The sequence below is a fragment of the Oncorhynchus tshawytscha genome, linkage group LG12, assembly GCF_018296145.1.
Source record: "Oncorhynchus tshawytscha isolate Ot180627B linkage group LG12, Otsh_v2.0, whole genome shotgun sequence".
NCBI lineage: Eukaryota > Metazoa > Chordata > Actinopteri > Salmoniformes > Salmonidae > Oncorhynchus > Oncorhynchus tshawytscha.
The window spans coordinates 27,987,681-28,008,201 of NC_056440.1; the positions used below are offsets into that span (position 1 = coordinate 27,987,681).

General features: G+C 42.0%; 1 protein-coding gene across 3 annotated transcripts; it reads right to left on the reverse strand.

Annotated features, from left to right (window-relative positions):
• Nucleotides 1–1,947: 1,947 nt before the first annotated feature.
• On the reverse strand, nucleotides 1,948–7,629 carry LOC112262857 (S-adenosylmethionine synthase). Of its 3 annotated transcripts, XM_024438656.2 has the most exons (8): nucleotides 7,358–7,626; nucleotides 6,411–6,488; nucleotides 5,956–6,191; nucleotides 5,680–5,823; nucleotides 5,236–5,454; nucleotides 4,779–4,961; nucleotides 4,523–4,656; nucleotides 1,948–3,901 (listed from the first exon to the last, which is right to left on the reverse strand). In XM_024438656.2, exons 1-8 carry the CDS (start codon nucleotides 7,449–7,451, stop codon nucleotides 3,799–3,801), a joined length of 1,191 nt encoding a protein of 396 aa, XP_024294424.1. In that variant the 5' UTR covers nucleotides 7,452–7,626; the 3' UTR covers nucleotides 1,948–3,798. The 3 variants fall into 3 exon arrangements, with proteins under 3 accessions (XP_024294424.1, XP_024294425.1, XP_042187493.1); XM_024438657.2 differs by lacking the exon at nucleotides 6,411–6,488 and having other exon boundaries at nucleotides 7,358–7,629; XM_042331559.1 differs by lacking the exon at nucleotides 1,948–3,901 and having other exon boundaries at nucleotides 4,519–4,656; nucleotides 7,358–7,627.
• Nucleotides 7,630–20,521: the final 12,892 nt, after the last annotated feature.

Sequence of the window (20,521 nt, forward strand, 5' to 3'; positions counted from 1 at the left end):
TCCCTAAAACATCACGAAATGGTCACCTACAGTGGTTAGGACATTGTGTCATGGTTCTCTGAAGGTTTTGTCTAGTTCCTGGTTTGTCCCAGGGATGTTTTTAAGACGTTCTTGTTCCCGAGAACATTTTAGGATGTTCATGGGACATTATTTCATGGTCCCATAATGCTTAGGTTATGAGTGTACTGATATACAGTAAGTATGATGCACATGACATCCCAGCAATTTTGAGAAAACACTTTATATTGTTGTCCCCGTTGAAATACAAGACAGGCTATGCATATTCATGAGGTCGATGAATGTAAAATAACAGCCATAGAACACCCCTCATTTTTATCAGTCGTGCCTGTTCACACACATACTGTATCTGCCCTCTATTTGGCAGGAATGCTTCCACCTGAGGGTTGACATGTCTCCACTCTGTCAGAACGGAAGTGCATACGTTTTTCACAACGCATTTCAAAATATGAAGGATATTTCACGATGAAACCCTCAAACACCAACGGTACCCACTAAATTGGATTATATTCAGGAAAACATTTTACAGCTTTGTCATTGTATTTAAAAAAAAATCATATTCCTTAAACTGAGTATACCAAACATTAGGAGCACCTTCCTAATATTGAGTTGCGCCCTCAACAGCCTCAATTCATCAGGGCATGGACTCAAGCTTTACACAGGGATGCAGCCCATGTTGACTCCAATGCTTCCCACATGTGTCAAGTTGGCTGGATGTTCTTTGGGTGGTGGACCATTCTTGATACGAGAAACTGTTGAGTGTGAAAACACAGCAGCATTGCAGTTCTTGACACACAAACCGGTGGGCCTGACTACTACCACACTATGTTCAAAGGCACTTCATTTTGTCTTGCCCACTCACCCTCAATGGCACACAGACAATGCATGTCTCAAGGTATAAAAAAAAATCCTAATAACCCAAAGGGACACTAGATGTCTTGTGAGAGTACATACAGTCCTTGAAAAGATACATCTGGTAGTTTGCTGGTAAACATTCCAGTAATAAACCTGCCCTTTTGCAACCATAGTTGTGGCATGTAAATACAAAGTGTTCAAGTGTGTGACACTTAAAGCTTGCCATGAGTGATTTTAGGTCATTACATTGGTTCGTCATTACACTAATTAAATGTTTTAGGACAATGTAATCACTGCATAATTAAATTTACATTATGCACATGTTTACATTGTTGCTACACACCTGAAGGTAAAACAAGTCATTGTCTTGGTAACCTTACTGTACACCCTGCACGAAGGAATTATTTCTGTCATTGGTCCAAGGAGGTGTGCGCACATTCTGTGAGGTGATTGGTTAACAGTAGAGACCGCAAGAGAAGCTCTTATCTTGACGATTGTTTGCCCTTCAACTTGATCCTGGATTAATCCATTTGTAAGTATGAAAGAGATACTTATGGAGAAAAACATTGGGTGGGTCATATTTTAAGTAGGTAAATCACCAACAGTGTCCACTACCCACATGCAAGTGTTGAAAGTCAAGCTGGTACACTATACAGGATGTGTAATTTCTCATTTTTCTTGATTAGTCATCCTAACAAGTCACTATTGGGGGAAACACCCTTGCACAGCCCCCATAAAACTGTCAAGGACTTGGGTGGAATCACTTTAATGCAAGATACTACCATTACATAAAAGCGCAGTAGTGTCCAGATGGCATTTCAGGTTAACAGCTCTGTGCTGCGTAATCAGTTATAGAACAGCAGGTGTTCCCCATGGCTTAAATACCCAGAAACATGGGATTATGGCAAATTACAGTGTTACTTTATATTACAACACCACCCACGATTGACACCATTAGCTACTCATGACTTTGTGGTAGCACTGGTTACAGTTGTGCACAAATACCTAGCTAGACATTTAAAAGCAAGTAACCTTTTCAAATACAGAAAAAGGAATGAGACACCAGAAACATGCTTCATGAAGGAAAGTAGCCATTTATTTCATTTCTTTGACATGAGGAATCAGTAGGCAACCTCAAGACAGAATTTAGACAAGCTCCCTGTTCCTCAGGATGTCAGATGCATGTTGATAGAGAACAGGAGGGGGAAAAAAAAATGGGTTCAATACAGGGATTGGGGGAGGAAATAGAAAAGGCACTCTTACTCACAGTAGCCAGCAGACTAGTCTTCGAGTGGTAACAGGAAACAAAACCAAAGCTCCAAGGGGAAACCCCATCCATAGAAGAGACAGCTTGTAAACAAGGCTGGTTTCTCTGTACAACACCAGCCAAACTTTGCCATCTCTTCATGTAAGAATAAGGTGGGGGAGTTAGGCAAACAGTAGACTTGTATGGTTAATACAATCACACCCAAAATAATCTGTGGTCAAAATAGCAACTCATCACATCAGCCAGTGACAGTTCCCTGTGGAAGCAGACCAAAGCTTTTCTGTATGACACTTTGGAACCACGAGAGAAAGACTGAAAAATGTTAACTTAGTTATGGCATTCAGTCAAGTCAAAATGTGATTAAAACTTTTAAGCTGCCTTCTGAAGCCATGGCAAGTTTCAGAGAACAAATAAATATTTAAAAAGGTTTATTTTATATTGTTTGCCAGTAGTAAGAGCTATGCCATTGTGGGTAGTAAGAGCTATGCCATTGTGGCAAAGACAGCTCTCCTTCAGCATAAAAATGGTGGTTTATTTGTAGCTACAACTGCTACCAATACCCAAGGAAAGAGGGCCTTGACCTTAAACCATTTTATATCAAATGTAAATAACAGAAGGAAATTAAAATACCTTTTGAAGGAGTTGTTTAAAATTGAAACTTCAACATTAGGACAATCCAATGAGAATATTTTAAACGATCACAAATATAAAATCTAACACCCCTACAGACTGTCGCAGTGACATAGCAGCTTCTGACTTTTCTGTATTACGTCAGAAAACAGCACAGACATCTGCAGGGCCATCAGACTTTACTCTGCTTATTCAAGAACTTGACAACAAAAATGTGTTTGTTACTCAGCATGCAATGCATAGCATTTTTGAAAAACAGCAACCACTGACCCTTAAAACCGTGCCCTTTTTATATCCTCCACAAGGATAATTGAAGTTAAAGCTTGAAAAAGGTGAGGGAGAAGGATTATGGGGTCACAAAACCAGACGAACAAAGAAAAAAAAGAGTCTACACTAAAAGGAAGATTATGGGCATTACTGTTTGGACCCCAGGAAGAGTATCTAATGGGGATCCCCAATCAATACTGCATCCCTAAACTGTTTACTTCGAGTGGTGTCCTTTACATCCATAGCACCAGTAAGTTAACATGATACATGTGCAGCCTTGGTAAATCCAACTTAACGGTAACAAAATATTCCCAAACTGATCAAGTATAAGGACAGCTAAGGCCAGATACTAAGAAAGTGTAAATACTGCAGTTTGGTTAAGGCTGGGCAGGGGCTAGGCGTTGTAGTGTGAGGGACATCAGTAGAAGACCAGGGTACTTCAGGACCTCCTCAAAGGGGACAATGAAGCACATTTCAGTGATTCAGGTAGCTAGCTAACACCCTTTTAATCTCTTAACATCACTTTCCTGAAATATTTGAGAACGTTAGAGCTTAACACTACTAACAGCAAAAAGACAGTACAGAAAAGAGCGGAGTTAAAAAGGGGTGGTTGGGGTGCATTTTGAGGGAAGGTGGAGGGGTAGATCAGGTTTTAATATTCCATTAAGAGGGAAGGGGGTTTAAAGGGCCTTTCACCCCAAGACCATGCAGGCTTCTCTGTAGTATACACCAACAGGCCTGGGGGAAAAAGCTTGACAGGTTTAGTATTTGAGCTTTTTGGGCACCTCCCATGGGAAGGATTCCCGGCCAAAGTGGCCATAGGCAGCAGTCCTCTGATACATTGGCTTCTTCAGCTCCAGCTCCCTGGAATACACAATCAATTCATTTTAGAGGCCTGTCACAGGAAGTGACCTCAGAGCAACAGTTAACCCTCAAACCAGCCAATAGTGAGTGTCAAGCCACAGCAAGAAAACCATGATCAGAAGGGTTCATTAGGCCAGCTTGTAAAGAAGGGTGAGTGAAGCATTGACACTTACCCTGCCAATCAACTCATCCTTGAGCAGTGTAGGGACTGCAGCTTGGAGATGGAAAGCACACTGATCTCATTTATAAATGGCATTGAACTGTAACACGGTCTGAGAAACCCTATGACCTTCCAATTGGATGAGCAGGAAACCTTTAGTCATGCTGGGTAATTAAACATGCCATCTAGCAGAAGCAACCTCAATGCGCCAAGCTTTAACATTACATACTGTACAGGTATTGAAAGCAAGACCGGTTGGGTGCGAAAGGGGTAGAATATCAGATTCAGCAAACTGATCACAAGCCCTGATTGACAGAGCCAAACAGAAAGCAGTATGACAGTAATCATACAGTAAAGGCTTAGAACCATCTCTGAACACTGGCTGTGATAGTTTAGGCAGAACAGAAAGACAGGAAGCGTGAGCAACATGAGGGAGATTCGGATAGAGGCATATACTTTACCTGACAATGACACCAGGACGAAGGTCAAAGTTCTTCTTGACGATGTCCAGCAGCTCCCTCTCACTCTTCTGGGATGTGCCATAGTGGAAAATGGAGATTGAGAGGGGGTGTGCCACTCCGATGGCATAAGCAACCTAATGTAGCATAGATGGATGAAGATACATACAGCAGACTTTAGGGTTGATTTTGTGGCACCCCTTCACGCCTATGATTTCTGTGCATGAGGTGTATCAATATAACCCTGCCCTGCCCTCACCTGAACCAGGACCCTCTTGCACAGCTCTGCCTTAACCAGAGACTTGGCCACCCAGCGGGCAGCATAGGCAGCAGAGCGGTCCACCTTAGTGTAGTCCTTCCCTGAGAAGGCTCCTCCACCATGGGCTCCCCAGCCTCCATAAGTGTCAACAATGATCTTACGGCCCGTCAGGCCAGCATCACCCTGCAAGGGAAAGGATGAATAGTTCATGGTCATTCTTTTACCAAGACACACAGTACCAGTCAAAAGTTATTCTACAAATTGCAAAAATAAAGAAAAATCCTTGAATGAGTAGTAATTTAGGACTGGTACTATAATTCTAACAGTAAAAAAAAAAAAAATAAAATATATATATATATATCAGTTAAACAAGCTCGTCCATCAAAGTTACTTCCGCCCCCCAGCTCAGAGTTCCAGGTCCTAGATGCCCAGTCCTACCTCCACCCCTTAGTCTCACCTGTGGGCCTCCGATGACAAAGCGTCCACTGGGCTGCATGTGATAGATGGTGTCATCATCCAGGTAAATGCAGGGCACCACAGCCTTGACAACCTTCTCCTTCAGAGCATCACGCATCTCATCCAGGCAGATATCCTCATCATGCTGCACAGAGACCACGATGGTGTGGACACGCACTGGCAGCATGGCGCCACGGTCCTGGCGGTACTGAACGGTCACCTACAAAGAGAGAATGTCAGCAGGGTGGTACAACATCAGGCATGGATTAAAACTAATTCAATGCTGGAGATACTGCTGGCCACAAACTAGGTTGGAAAGAGTGCAATATTGCATTTCTTCACTTATCTGATGCGTGATAAATAAGCTAGGACAAACTAGTTTTACAGGCACTTCCTCAAGTTAACCTAGTGTAAATCGCTTATCAATTACACACTGGCAGCTTACCTGGGTCTTGGAGTCAGGCCGGAGCCAGGGCAGGGTGCCATTGCGACGCAGTTCAGCCATTTTAGCATTGAGCTTGTGAGCGAGCATAATAGTGAGGGGCATGCACTCCTCAGTCTCATCTGTAGCATAACCAAACATCAGGCCCTGAGGATAGAACACAGAACTGTTACATCAGAAAGGAAAGCTGCACACACATATACACATACATACACATCAGTCAGATAAATGTACAGCTAACACTACTACTGCAGCAGTCCTCTGCAGCACAACACTTACCTGGTCCCCTGCCCCTATGTCCTCCTCATTGCGGTCGATGTGAACACCCTGGGCAATGTCTGGAGATTGCTGCTCTAGGGCCACCAGCACATTGCAGGTCTTATAGTCAAAACCTTTGGAGGAGTCATCGTATCCAATGTGGCGGATGGTGTCACGAACAACCTTCTGATAGTCCACTGTAGCACGCGATGTCACCTCACCTGCCAGCAGGATCATCCCAGTCTTAGCAACAGTCTCTGAGAAAGGTGGAAGGGGAAGAGTACATAACCACATCCTTTCAGAGGACACATCATCAATACTCATCTGGAAAAAAACTTAGGGGAATGTTGCCATAATATAGACCTACTACACATTAACAAGATGCATCAAGAGTTTATTGAGCTGCTTCATTGATGTGGTCACAGCTGACTCCAGGGCAGCTAGAAGTTACATCATACAGAGGTCATTTTTCTTACCACAAGCAACTTTGGCATCAGGATCCTGTTTGAGATGGGCGTCAAGCACTGCATCACTGATTTGGTCGCAAATCTTATCTATATATAAAAGGGGAAGACTAGAGTTGGCACCACTACTTCACAAGTCTACAGACATTTTGTACAACGTTGGTTGCTTGAACAGAACATGTATATCGTCTGGCATGACTGATGGGAATTATTGTTGTGCTCTTCTGTTTGGATTATGCTTGGCGCGATTGTATGACAGGCTACGCAATGGTCTACTGACTGCAGTTATACACATATTGTACCATATCTCAGGATTATGGCGATGGTGGGAGAGGCTGAAGCGGGTAACACCTTGTACTCGCAGCCGTACAGTGGGGATAAACCCGCCACCATTTCCGCGGGTTCAGGTGTAAAAAACGCATTTGTTTGGACGTCTAAAGCTAAACTATGACCCGTCGAGACAAGGGTGGAACAATTAATACAGTCTCTGTAGAGGTCCTTACGTAGCAACAAACGCTAGTATAGATCGCGTTCCCCGAGAGTACGCGCGCAAACTAGTCCGAATCTTCGAAATATATTATGGCTCGGTCCGGGCAAAAGCGTTATTGAATTAGGCATACTTATGACGACTCGAGAACATACATGTTTTTTTAAGCGACTCAATCCCTAGGACGGATGTTTTTGTCCAATAGAGGCCATGTTAACAACGCTCAGCAAAGTAGCTAACGTTAGCTGGCTAATAAACCAAGAAGCATGCAGTTGGGCCTCACATGCGGCTTTTATGCAATATGGTTTGATCTGCAGGTAGTTAGCTAATGTTAACTAGCAATCTAGGCTAAGCACCACCGACTTGCATGTGTGCTAGCAAGCTAACGTGTGTTACCTATATCTAAATAAATAAGTACACAGCAGTCATACGTTTTTATTATAGGGTGTATTTGTAGCTAGTTAGTTCTTACCAGGGTGTCCTTCTCCTACCGACTCCGAGGTGAATAGGAAGCAGTCCTCGTCAATAAGGGAGTTATGAAAACCGTTAATTTGTCCGTTCATCATTGTTAGTGTTCTTCGTTTGGCAGATAAAATAAAATAACGCCGTAGCTAGCTAAATTATGTGGCTTTTATTAATTAATTTATCGTGTCCTCCTGCAACTTCTCAGTCAGTTCATGTCATGCATTCACGATCTTTCGTTCGTGGCGCTCGAGTATTTATTCACAAATTCAGAAACGTCACTGGCTTGGGTGAATTTTGACTCTTTCAATTGTCCAGCCTCCATGTAGGGAGCGTCTGACGAAACAGTATTTCACGTGGGGGTGGAACCAACCATTGTATATTGCTTTTGTCGAATTGACGTCAAAAGTTGTTTTGGTGCATTCTAGCGAACCCTAACCGATTTCCTAACCTTAACTTATTCCTCCCAACCTGCTACATTAATTATCCTAAGCTGTTGCGTAAGTTATTCTAAACCTGCTACGGAAAGTCAATTTTTGACAAAAGCTGTATCCCTTCGAGACGAAACCACCATTGACCAGGTGGCTCTACTGACAGCAAAGGTTTTGGGTATAGTGGTTTCTCATTCTACTCGTGAAATCGAGTCATCGTTGTAGGATTCGATTGCATCAGCCGTCGTTTATTCATATATGCACGTTTTGGTGAATTGCTTCACCAATTTTGGGAAACTACATTAATTAGGCCACAATATTGCTACCGAATTTTCCTGTAGCTACATAAATTGCCTGTATTGGTGGAATAAATGGTGAATGTGCAGTTTCACATCGATAAATTAATGGCAAAATAAGTCAACAGTCTTTAGTACAGCCTATAGCTGTCTATAGTGTACAAGCTGAATAACCAGTCACCAAGTGAAATGTTCAGGAGCAGGGGGTATAAAAAACAAACTGTAAAGCAAGGAATACAGTTGTTTTGTAGGCAGTAATGTTGTATATAATTTACAAAATTCTGTAAAAGTCTGTATGATTTTGATGTTTTGGGCTCCCGAGTGACACAGCGGTCTAAGGCACTGCATCTCAGCGCTAGAGGGGTCACTACAGACTCCCTGGTTCGAATCCAGGTTATATCACAACCGGCCGTGATTGTGAGTCCCATAGGGCGGCGCACAATTGGCCCAACGTCGTCCGGCTTTGACCGGTGTATGCCGACATTGTAAATAATAATTTGTTCTTAACTGACTTGCCTAGTTAAATAAAAATGTGCACAGTACATTTATTTGCATTAAGCAACGATGGGGATTTCACATTATAATTTCACATTTAGGTTTTCTTTGAACACTGTAAACTGCAGATTTATGACATTCTATTTGGCATCTAATCTTTCGAATTTAGAAACAGGTTGGTCAAACAGGTGATCAAGGTCCAGCTATGAAATGTGCAGCCTCTCAGTACTTTTTGAAACCAAACTCTTTTACGGGCAGTTAAAGCCACGGCAAATCAGTCAATGTACAAACATTGTTAATGTTATCTGCACTCAAAAAGGTATCCAATGTTCAAAGCCAGGGCTTTTGATTAAGTTACAAAACGGAGAGGCTGATCTGATCAATCTAGCCTGAAGGGGAATGGTGAAAAGGGGGCTTTTTGTGAAACCCGGAATTCAGTTATGCAAGTGATAACACGCTCAACCTACGCAGGATCCTCCATTTTACTTTGTCATAAACTTATTTTCAGGTTTATCAGGTTGCTCCTGGGCATGTATGTCCCTAATCATTGCAACAGTTGGTAGAACTGTAAATCGCATTTTGGATGGCTGTTTTATGTCTTTATAAGCAGAGCTTGAACCGGTGTGCACCTCAAATGTGCTTCTGGAACCTCTTATAGAATATTGGCTCTAAAGTATAATGAGTACCTGCACCTCTGCTAGGTAAAGCCCGCCTTATCTCAGCTCACTGGTCACCCACTCGTAGCATGCGCTCCAGCAGATATATCTCAGTGGTCACCCCCAAAGCCAATTCCTCCTTTGGTCGTCTTTCCTTCCAGTTCTCTGCTGCCCATGACTGGAACAAATTGCAAAAATCTCTGAAGCCAGAGACTCACATCTCCCTCACTAGCTTTAAGCACCAGCTGTCAGAGCAGCTTACAGATCACTGCACCTGTACATAGTCCATCTGTAAACAGCCCATCTATCTACCTACCTCATCCCCATACTGGTATTTATTTACTTATTTATTTTTCTCCTTTGCACCCCAGTATCTCTACCTGCACATTCATCTTCTGCCAATCTACCATTCCAGTATTTAATTGCTATATTGTAATTACTTCACCACCATGGCCTATTTATTTCCTTAATTTACCACATTTGCACTCACTGTATGTAGACTTTTTGTTTTCTTTTGTTCTACTGTATTATTGACTATGTTTTGTTTATTCCATGTGTAACTCTGTGTTGTTGTATGTGTTGAATTGCTACGCTTTATCTTGGCCAGGCAGTTGCAAATGAGAACTTGTTCTCAACTAGCCTACCTGGTTAAATAAAGGTGAAATAAATAAATACAAAATTTTAAAAACAAAATGGTCATCGACACCTATTTCAGTCCACTTAATCTTGAATTCATGTTCATTAAAGATTTTAAAAATGTTATGTTGCACTTTATTGTCTGGTAGATATTGTATGTCATGTGTTATTATCAGAAAGTGAGGGCGCTTGGTGCACTCTAAATGGACCTCCACTCATGTTCATGTCAGATCAGTGACATAACAAGAGAGAGATGAAAAATACACAAGTTTAGACATTCTACTCAACTCACACATCACAGCTTTCATTCACTGGTGGATTCATTGTCACTAGTATTGATTGCTGGGCCACGTGAAATCTGTCTGCATGTACAGTATAGCTTTCCAGCTGTACTTTCTACTCCTTCCAATACCTAGGAACATGATGGCATGGATGTGTTGAAAAGGGCTCCATTACCAAGTGAAAAGCATTTGTACCACAGGTGGTCTGGCCACAGCAAGGCACTGTAGATCTGCAGCATCAAATGACAAACATCCAGTACAACACTTCAGCAATACATACTTAAGTAAAGGCCAATCTGGCACGGGACAGCTGGATGCATGAGCTAACCATGTTATGTTCAAGAATGAGTGTGTGCATGTATGGTGTGTGTTTGGCATTACTGCTTGACCTACATAATGACACCCACAAAGTTATTTATCTAATACAAGGGTCCAATATGGCCCTGGGCTTGCCTCTAATCTTGCATCAAGAGGGGCCTTCATTCAGCCTGCAACATGTTCCATTCTGTTCTTTCTCAAATTATGAGATTAAGAGTGGGATTATTTCTTCATTGTTACTGATAATGAAGGGTTACAGCACCCTTTACAGGGCCAGGGTTGTGTAGCAGGGGTGTTGAGGTTCAATGTAAGGACGCTAAGAGAGAGGATATTGAGATATAAACTGAGTGTGCGAAACATTAGGAACACCTGTCCTTCCATGACATAGACTGACCAGGTGAAAGCTATGATCCCTTATTGATGTCACCTGTTAAAGCTACTTCAATCACTGTGTATGAAGAGGAGACAGGTTAATAGACGGCTTTTTAAGCCTTGAAACAGGTGTAGGTGTGCCATTCAGAGGATGAATGGGCACAGGGCCAGATCCAGGCATAAGCGGTCACTTTAAAAAAAAACTTGCTTTAAACTGCAACATTTATTGCATTTTTTGGGGGGGAACTCAGTCGGGGTTCCAATTTACGGTTGAGCATTAGAATAGTAGAATACATAAGGTGCAAGTTCGAAATTTGGTTGTGCATCAGCAATTTTTCTGTTATGTCAGTCACCGACAGTCACTCAATTAGCCACGCCAGCTAACAATTTTTAGATTGGTAAATTAGTCTAGCCAGCTTTCTAAAGTTGTAGCAATCATGGCTGAATACCAACCAGGCACATGCAAGGGGCCCTGACCTCCAGCGGGTCCCCACTGATTTTGTTAGTCACTCTCACTCAGATATCATTAACATGGCATAAGTTGTGTCAAAATGTGTAGAATTGCAGGAAAGTAGCTTTAAAACTCTCCACCACGTGACAAAATTGTATGAATTGCAGAAAATTAAAACTGCATATTTGTCTATCTGTCCCATGGCCAAATGAGTATATTTGCAGGAAATCTGAAATAAAATTGCAAATAATTATTTCTGCCCCATGGTAAAAGGTGTAGAATTGCAAAACAATAACGTAAAAAAAAAATCATAATTCTCTCCACCTTCAAGGGGAGGGGGCACTAAAATGTATAGTCCATGCCCCAACGAATTGAGGCTGTTCTGAGGGCAAAAGGGGGTGCAACTCAATATTAGGAAGGTGTTCCTAATGTTTTGTACACTCAGTGTATATTATACTATCAATACCATGCAATACAGAGATAAACCTCTCCCATGCCAGAAATGAGTTAATCATCCCAATTTAGGAGCAAAAAGTATAGTGCTAATGAAGTACAGTGCCAGTGAAAACCAAACAGAATATGTGCCAGCAAAAGTGATCTGCAAAAAATGTGTTTAGTTACAAGCAGGGCATATTAAATCTGAAAGGAATCTGCAAACTCAACTTTAGTTTGATACTTTTCTCATTCACTCATTGTCATATAATAGGAGCAGAGGAGGGACAATGAGTCAACTGCGATCCTATTATTATCAAGCCATGTGTAAATCCAAACATCCTGCTTCATATCAGCTGCCCCAGTCAGAATGACAAAGCATTTTTTGAGAGCGATTGTGTCTGGTATGTGGCTGAGACACAATAGCACTGCCACGTTCCCCTCTGCCTCAACACCAGCCCGGTGTTGCATCAGGGAGAACAGAGAGCTGGCATTCTCCCTTCACACAGCTCTGAGAAAAATAACAAAAACGTTATCCTCTAATTATATTATGACTAGTCTACCCCTGAGTCCAGGTTGCACAGAGGAGTCAAGCATAACACTATTAGGTATGGGAGTTGTGCTCATTGCCTCGTTATGTAATATCGTGTTCTATTATCATCATGCCTTTACTGTATGTATGTAGGCTACGTGGAGTGGATAGGTAAAAATCACATCTGGTGTCACCAATCCCATTCATTTATGGCTTGCTTCATACAGAGGAGATTCTAATCAATGAAGGCCATAAAAGGTACTCAACCAGTGTCCGTTCTTCTTAGATATTTTCGGGGGGGAACCGTTCCTCTTTTTCGCATGTGATCTCTATTAGGAGATTGTATCCGATAAGAAAATAATATTGGAATAATGTCTTAATCAGTTTTTAAAAATCTATTCCAATACAAACCAAACCATGTAGTGCCATGTCGCGCAATGGAAAGTCCTGGTTTGGTGTCACTCAACCAAATCGCCTAACACTTCGCCAGTATTGCATCAGGGAGTTGGCAGTCCTACTCGAGTACAGTATGACGACGTGTCGTGAGCAGTGTTGCCAATGTAGCGACTGTCAATTCAAGGGGCTTTATTGGCATGAGAAACATATGTTAACATTGCCAAAGCAAGTGAGGTAGATAATATACAAAAGTGAAATAAACAATAAAAATGAACAGTAAACATTACACTCACAGAAGTTCCAAAAGAATAAAGGCATTACAAATGTCATATTATGTACAGTATATATACAGTGTTGTAACGATGTACAAATAAATAGTCTCTATATATTTAGTAAGTGTCCAAACCAATGATGCATATAAACTCTGGACTACTAATTATATGTATTGGCCATTGAGTCGCTTTGAAGCCACTGGTCAGTCATATTGACACCCCCCATTCGGCGCTGTCCTCCATAGGAATAAATTGAGTTCGACAGTATTTCAATAAAATGGAGGACAAAATGACATGTATTTGGGTATTATTGTGGTAGTGGGGACAGTATTGGGGACAGTAAATCTCTAAAAATGATACTTTAAGGAAAACATTTGTACATTTAAAACAATGTTTAGCTCACATAATATAATTTAAAAAGTATACATTAAGGTATCTGTAATAGATTAAATGTGGCAGAAATGAGAGTAGACATTAATAAATGCATTTCTATAGGTCGTTATCAATAAAGCATCACAATAAGGTGAAGAGCATTCTATTTGCCTTCTATGGGGCAAGGAGACCTCCAGCTTTGCTAAAACCATTGACAACTACATGCTGCATCAAGTACCTTATTTTGAGTCTCAACTCCGCAAAGTAAAGTTGTCTGTCTGACCAAGTTACTGTCATCACTAGGCATAGCTGGCATGCGAATCAAACAATATTTAGAGATAGTTAAATAGCTAGATAGTTTATCCACTGAACGCTAGCTAGCTGTTAGCTAGCCAAACTGACGTGATCTATATTGGCTAGCTATCTAGCCCATTTGATGTGGTCCATCAATGTCTGTATAAATTGCTTTCCAGCAGCAATCGCGATTAAACAGTCTTAAAATCAATGTTGAAAGGGGTATAATATTAGCTCACTAAGGTATGTTGGTTGGAGAAAAAAAAAGTACGTAACTTACCAATGTTTATTTATAAAGTTTCTAGCTGACAAATATTGTTTGCTAGCACGATACACATGTGGGCAAATGCACCCTTCTGCCGCTTGACAGAACAGAGCCCAAAATGGATGGAAAATTAACATAAACCACACATACTTGTCAGGTAAAACAGTTTTATTTTTTATCACTCAAATATCCAATTAAATGATGGCCAATATTGAGAGATAAAGGTGTATTCCAGCTGTGTTTTACGCTGTAATTCATTGGAGCTGGCTGCGGGCTTGTCTCCCAACTGGGAATGGAATGTTTTAATCTTAATGATGTTATTGATAATGAACCGTTATTTTCCTAAATATTTTTTTACACTGGTGGGGGAGTGCCAAGATGGAGACAAGGTAGCTTCAACATAGTGCCCCCAATTGGTCATCTAGTATATATATACACATCATTGGTTCAGACCACTCAAGCGAATTTTATTATTGAAAGTGTCTAGCGACAAATTCCGCTGCTTTTCAGGCTGCCTTTGTGGAGTTCTATGATTTTGATAAGATTTAGTGACTTTTCCCACTCAATTCTACCGCAAGCGAGAGTGGGAGAAACTGTCTGTACCTATCTCTCTGATTTGGTCCTGCCGTACATACCTACACGTACGCTACGGTCACAAGACGCAGGCCTCCTAATTGTCCCTAGAATTTCTAAGCAAACAGCTGGAGGCAGGGCTTTCTCCTATAGAGCTCCATTTTTATGGAACGGTCTGCCTACCCATGTCAGAGACGCAAACTCGGTCTCAACCTTTAAGTCTTTACTGAAGACTCATCTCTTCAGTGGGTCATATGATTGAGTGTAGTCTGGCCCAGGAGTGGGAAGGTGAACGGAAAGGCTCTGGAGCAACGAACCGCCCTTGCTGTCTCTGCCTGGCCGGTTCCCCTCTTTCCACTGGGATTCTCTGCCTCTAACCCTATTACAGGGGCTGGGTCACTGGCTTACTGGGGCTCTCTCATGCTGTCCCTGGAGGGGGTGCGTCACCTGAGTGGGTTGATTCACTGTTGTGGTCATCCTGTCTGGGTTGGCGCCCCCCCCTTGGGTTGTGCCGTGGCGGAGATCTTTGTGGGCTATACTCAGCCTTGTCTCAGGATGGTAAGTTGGTGGTTGAAGATATCCCTCTAGTGGTGTGGGGGCTGTGCTTTGGCAAAGTGGGTGGGGTTATATCCTTCCTGTTTGGCCCTGTCCGGGGTTGACTTCGGATGGGGCCACAGTGTCTCCTGACCCCTCCTGTCTCAGCCTCCAGTATTTATGCTGCAGTAGTTTATGTGTCGGGGGGGCTGGGGTCAGTTTGTTATATCTGGAGTACTTCTCCTGTCCTATTCGGTGTCCTGTGTGAATCTAAGTGTGCGTTCTCTAATTCTCTCCTTCTCTCTTTCTTTCTCTCTCTCGGAGGACCTGAGCCCTAAGACCTGAGCTCCAGGACTACCTGACATGATGACTCCTTGCTGTCCCCAGTCCACCTGGCCATGCTGCTGCTCTAGTTTCAACTTCCACCTGACTGTGCTGCTGCTCCAGTTTCAACTGTTCTGCCTTATTATTATTCGACCATGCTGGTCATTTATGAACATTTGAACATCTTGGCCATGTTCTGTTATAATCTCCACCCGGCACAGCCAGAAGAGGACTGGCCACCCCACATAGCCTGGTTCCTCTCTAGGTTTCTTCCTAGGTTTTGGCCTTTCTAGGGAGTTTTTCCTAGCCACCGTGCTTCTACACCTGCATTGCTTGCTGTTTGGGGTTTTAGGCTGGGTTTCTGTACAGCACTTTGAGATATCAGTTGATGTACGAAGGGCTATATAAATAAATTTGATTTGATTTGATTTGATTTGTGCCACAAAGTCACAGCTACAGCGCACACAGACAGATTTTTATGCAGCAAGGCAAATTGGTGCTGTGACGTCGCAGAAACGGTAAAACATCATCTAGCGACATCTAGTGACAAATCAAGGAGCCAATAGCTGAAAAATAGTTGGCAACACTGTCCATGAGAAACACCCGATTAGGCTACAGCTGTCATGGCTACTAAAATGACATTTCTTTCTGCTCTGGCTACTTAGTATGGCTGCCACTAACGAAAACATTTTTTCACCTAATTATTAGGAGATAAGATCACACTATTACGAAATAATTCAATAACTCATAACGAAATAATAAATTCTCATTATAATGAGCGAACATTATAAGGATAAAGACCTCGTTATTATAAGGAAGATCACGTTATAATGAGAACGATGTGGTTATTACGAAATTATGCTATTGCCTGTTATTATGAGGAATAGTCTATGCCTTTTATTATGCTGAAAGTTAGCATAGGCTACTCTGCACGCTTGGCTTCCTCTCATGCACAGGTTGACATTATGGCCGGTTTGCTTGAGTTGATACCTTTTCTTTGATGCATTGGGAAATATTAGTGTCATTGAGCAATATAGATAGTGTTGTCATTACGTACATTGCGTAGGATTCTGAGTTTAAGGCTCTACATGTGGAAAAAACCTCCTTGACATAGCGTTATTTCTATTTTATCAACTGGGCCGACGTGAAGCTTCACATACAAACTAACTATCTTGCATCCAAGCAGGAAAATGACATAAATATAGATCCACAACCAGCAGACCACTGGCTTCCAGTTGAGGCTCGCATCCACTACAAGACCATGGTACTTGCCTACTTTCAGGCTATGCTCAAACCCTACACCCCAACCCGAAAACTCCGTTCTGCCATCTCTGGTCTCTTGGCCCTCCCACCCCTACCTGAGGGCAGCTCCCACTTTGCAGAGTCCAATTTCTTCTCTGTCCTGGCACCCCAATAGTGGAACAAGCTTCCGACTGAAGCTAGGACAGCATAGTCCTTGCCCATCTTCCGAAAAAACATCTGAAACCCTACCTCTTCAAAGTATCTTAAATAATCCCACATGATCCACCACACCACCTCCTCTGGCAAAGGTACAAAGCTGGTCTGCAGGGTAGGGCCTACCCTGGGTCATCCTTCAGGCGTTTGGCCTTCATGTACTCTTTGGTGAACTACTCCTTGAGGATTTTTTTTTCTTTTGCAGCTGATCGTTCTCTATGGCTGAGATCCTCAGTCCCAGCTCATTCAGCTTGGTCTTTGTCTCTTCCACAATGCGTTACAGGTAATTATGACCTGTAACGCTTTGATGCCTTGTGCAGTCAACTAGTGTTCAGTTGTCTTCTTGGTCAGGGAATTAGATCACATTTACTGTTGAATTGACCTTTGGTGATGACGGTTGGAGGAGTTGTTATGTTGGTGGGTATTCTGTCTGGCTCTTGGGGAGACACCACCATGGCCAAGGCTTGGAACTCGTGGAGCTTGTTTGGGTTAGGTAAGATGTAAAGAGATATTACAAAAGTAGATTTGGTGTCAACATTTGTTGTCAATACAACTCCATTCAGACAAATAAACAAATATGTTTGTAGGTGTACAGTAGTTGCAGACTTAACCACGTTTTACTCTAGCAGTTTGCCTATGCTTAGCTCTATCCCTGTAATGTCTGCTTCCGACTCACACCCTCAAACATGTAGATCCCATAAACACAGCTTGTTTTCCAGCCCACTCTTGTTTTTCAACCCAGCTCACACTCTCAAACACCTAGATCCTCTGAACACAGCTCACTCTCCAGATCCCAATCACCTGAATTCTAATCACCTGTTCACACACCTGTATGTCATTATCACACACTATTTAGTTCAGTTCTTTGCACCCCATCACTGTGAGGTATTGTTTGTTTTGTAACAGAGTGTTGTTTTTCCTGTGAGTTACGCATCATGTCTATGATAGGATTTGCCTGCCTCACTAACAATGCCTTTTGCCTATTCCCTGCCTGTAATTTAGCCTATCGTATTTCCTGTTATCTACCTATTGCCTGATCTCCTGGACTACATTACTAGCCTTTTCCCTGCCTGTACTGTTGCCCTTTTGGACCCCTGTATATGACCTTCTGCCTGCCCCTGGATCCAGCTGCCTGCCTCCTCCTGTGGTCCTTTGCAATGAACACCGGCTGTGTCCTGCGCCCGAAACCAGCTCTCTGTCTCCCCTTGTGTTCGTTACCATTCTGTTTATTTTTATCCTAAAAAAACTCCCTACTCCTTTCCGATGGACAAGTATACCAATTACAGCAACCACCATGCTTGAAAATATGAAGTGTGGTACTCAGTGATATGTTGTGTTGGATTTGCCCCAATATAACGCTTTGTATTCAGGACATGTTTGGCATATTCTGTACTGGCTTCCTTCTTTTCATTGTGATATAGGTTAGTATTGTGAAGTAACTACAATGTTGATGATCCATCTTCAGGTTTCTCTTATCACAGCCAATAAACTCTAACTATTTTAAAGTCACCATTGAAATCCCATGACGGTTTCCTTCCTCCCCGGCAACTGAGTTAGGAAGGACGCCTGAATCTTTGTAGTGACCAGTGGTGACGCGTCATTCAGGGCAGAGCCCCACCTGTTTAGCGAGAACAAAAGCTTGGGTTGCCTGTTTTGCATGTTATTTGGCATTAATACGTGTCACATATCAGTTTGGAAATAATGTTTTAAATTATAATAATAAAGTTAATAAATCTGCATACAAACATGGTCTCTTTTTTTGCTTAAGTTCAGTGCTTAAGTTTAGCTCAGTGCTTTCTGTGGTGGTGGGGCAGCCAGCGGAAAATACAGAGCGTAGGGGTTGATAATGTTGTAAAGTTGCTCCGTGATTGGCTCAGTCACAATAAGGGTAGCCACTTGGGTGCTGCCATAGAGTTACAATAGTAGTGCCCATCCCAGGCTCAAGGTGATGACGTTAAAACACGTTATATCTACAGTAGCTTTGATTGGACTGATTGGACATCATACTTTCAAAATCTTAGCTAGCAAGCAGTCATCATCATGAATCAAGTCGACAATCTACTGGCAAATCCTTTTTAATCCTTGTCATATGAAGATAAATTATAGATAAAATGTATCAGTGCTCATCGGCCATTGAACTCAAACATTACACAACAAGTTGGAGATTACAAATTCAACAATGAGTGGTTTTGAAGGAATCAGTGGTTAACTGCAAGCATTGCAAAGCAATCACTAGCCTGCTATCCAGTGGAGTGGGTGTGTGGTCCCAAGTCTGGGTTTAAGGATCTCTTTTCCAAGCTTAAAAGGATAAACATTCAACATTGGCCATGCTGTCAATCCAGCATGACTTCTGCCGCAGTCAAAACAACTGGAAACTCAGAACAGGGAAATCTGACTTCAGTGAGTTCAAGACAACTGGGAACTCTGAAAAAAATTTGCTCAGTCTGGGAAAATGTGTTTTGAACGGTCATCCAACTTGGAATTCCAAGTTGGGAAATCGGGCCTCTTTCTACAGCTCCGACCTGAAGCTCACTGACGTCATCATGATTCCACCTTGTTTTTTTCCAGAGTTCCCAGTTATCTTGAAAGCACCATAAATCCAGAGAATGACAAAGTTTGATGACACAATTTGCCCTCGAAGGACTTCCGCGCCACCTTCCTGTTCAAGTGAGCACACCACAGCCACCACCAAAAATGTTTTGTATGCTGCAGCATAAATTATGTAATATGCCAGGGAGATGTGTATACTGTAGCTAAGAAAGTAATACTTGTGTAGTAAGCTGTTGGTAGCCCATGTCCCTCACCCTAATAATTTGGTCCCTTTTCCCCCTTTTAATTTTGCCTACTGGTCTTACTTGGTGATGCACATGTAGCCTATAGCCTATTTTCGAGAAATGTAATCATTGAATATTGTAAGAGCTTTCATTGTCTGCCTAGTTAAATAAAGGTTAAATAAAAATAAAATAAAAATTGTCTGCTTATATGCCCTGTTTATTTATCCTAGGGTTCTGACTTGGTGTACAGGGAGAATACTGTAAGAACCCATGCCCATGTTCTGAATTCTATCGCTGTACTTTTCAAAAGTGCTGAAAAAATAGTTACAGTATATTGACTACGTCGGTCCTAGCTCACTCATTAATGTCTTAATCGAAATTACTGATTGCCTCTAATCCGCTTGTCGTCCACTTACGCCATAGTTTGTACCGCCATAGTTTGTATCTCAATTGTCAGAAGAAACCACATTTGTTTAAGAAAGTCAGCTATGTTTTTTTAAAAGGCAGTAAATGAGGCTGAATTAACTGTTTCGTTGCCAGACACAGCTCTGCTGATAGCCAGGTGTAGCAGTGGTAAGGTGTAGGGACTCTGCTGTTGGGACAGCTTTATGTATTTAAATAAGAATTTGTTCTTTACTGACTTGCCAAGTTAAATAAAGGTTAAATAAAAAATATTTTCAAAAAAAGTTTGTGGGCACCGTTTGTCACCTTTATAGTGCAATTAATGTATTGTTTAGTGATGTGATATGTCATGTGTTGTGTTGTGGCTTTGCTGGCATGCATCTAAAAAACATATTTTTTGTTTCCCCACCAAGATTTACATGCTAAAATCGGCACTGGTAGTGACACACCATCCGTAGTGTAATTAATAATTTCACCATGCTCAAAGGGATGTTCATTGTTTTCGTTTCTTTTTTACCCATCTACCAAAAGATGCACTTCTTTGTGAGGCATTGGAAATCCTCCCTGGTCTTTTTGGTTGAATCTTTGTATGAAATTCACTGCTGTATGTGTG

What these genes read in the sequence shown, in the direction of transcription:
- LOC112262857 (XM_024438656.2), bottom strand. Translation starts at nt 7,451, where the DNA reads ATGATGAACGGACAAATTAACGGTTTTCATAACTCCCTTATTGACGAG. An exon ending in GGTAGGAGAAGGACACCCTG is followed by an intron (nt 6,489 to 7,357) that starts GTAAGAACTAAC and finishes TTTTATATATAG; the next exon opens with ATAAGATTTGCGACCAAATC. An exon ending in ACATAGGGGCAGGGGACCAG is followed by an intron (nt 5,824 to 5,955) that starts GTAAGTGTTGTG and finishes TTCTATCCTCAG; the next exon opens with GGCCTGATGTTTGGTTATGC.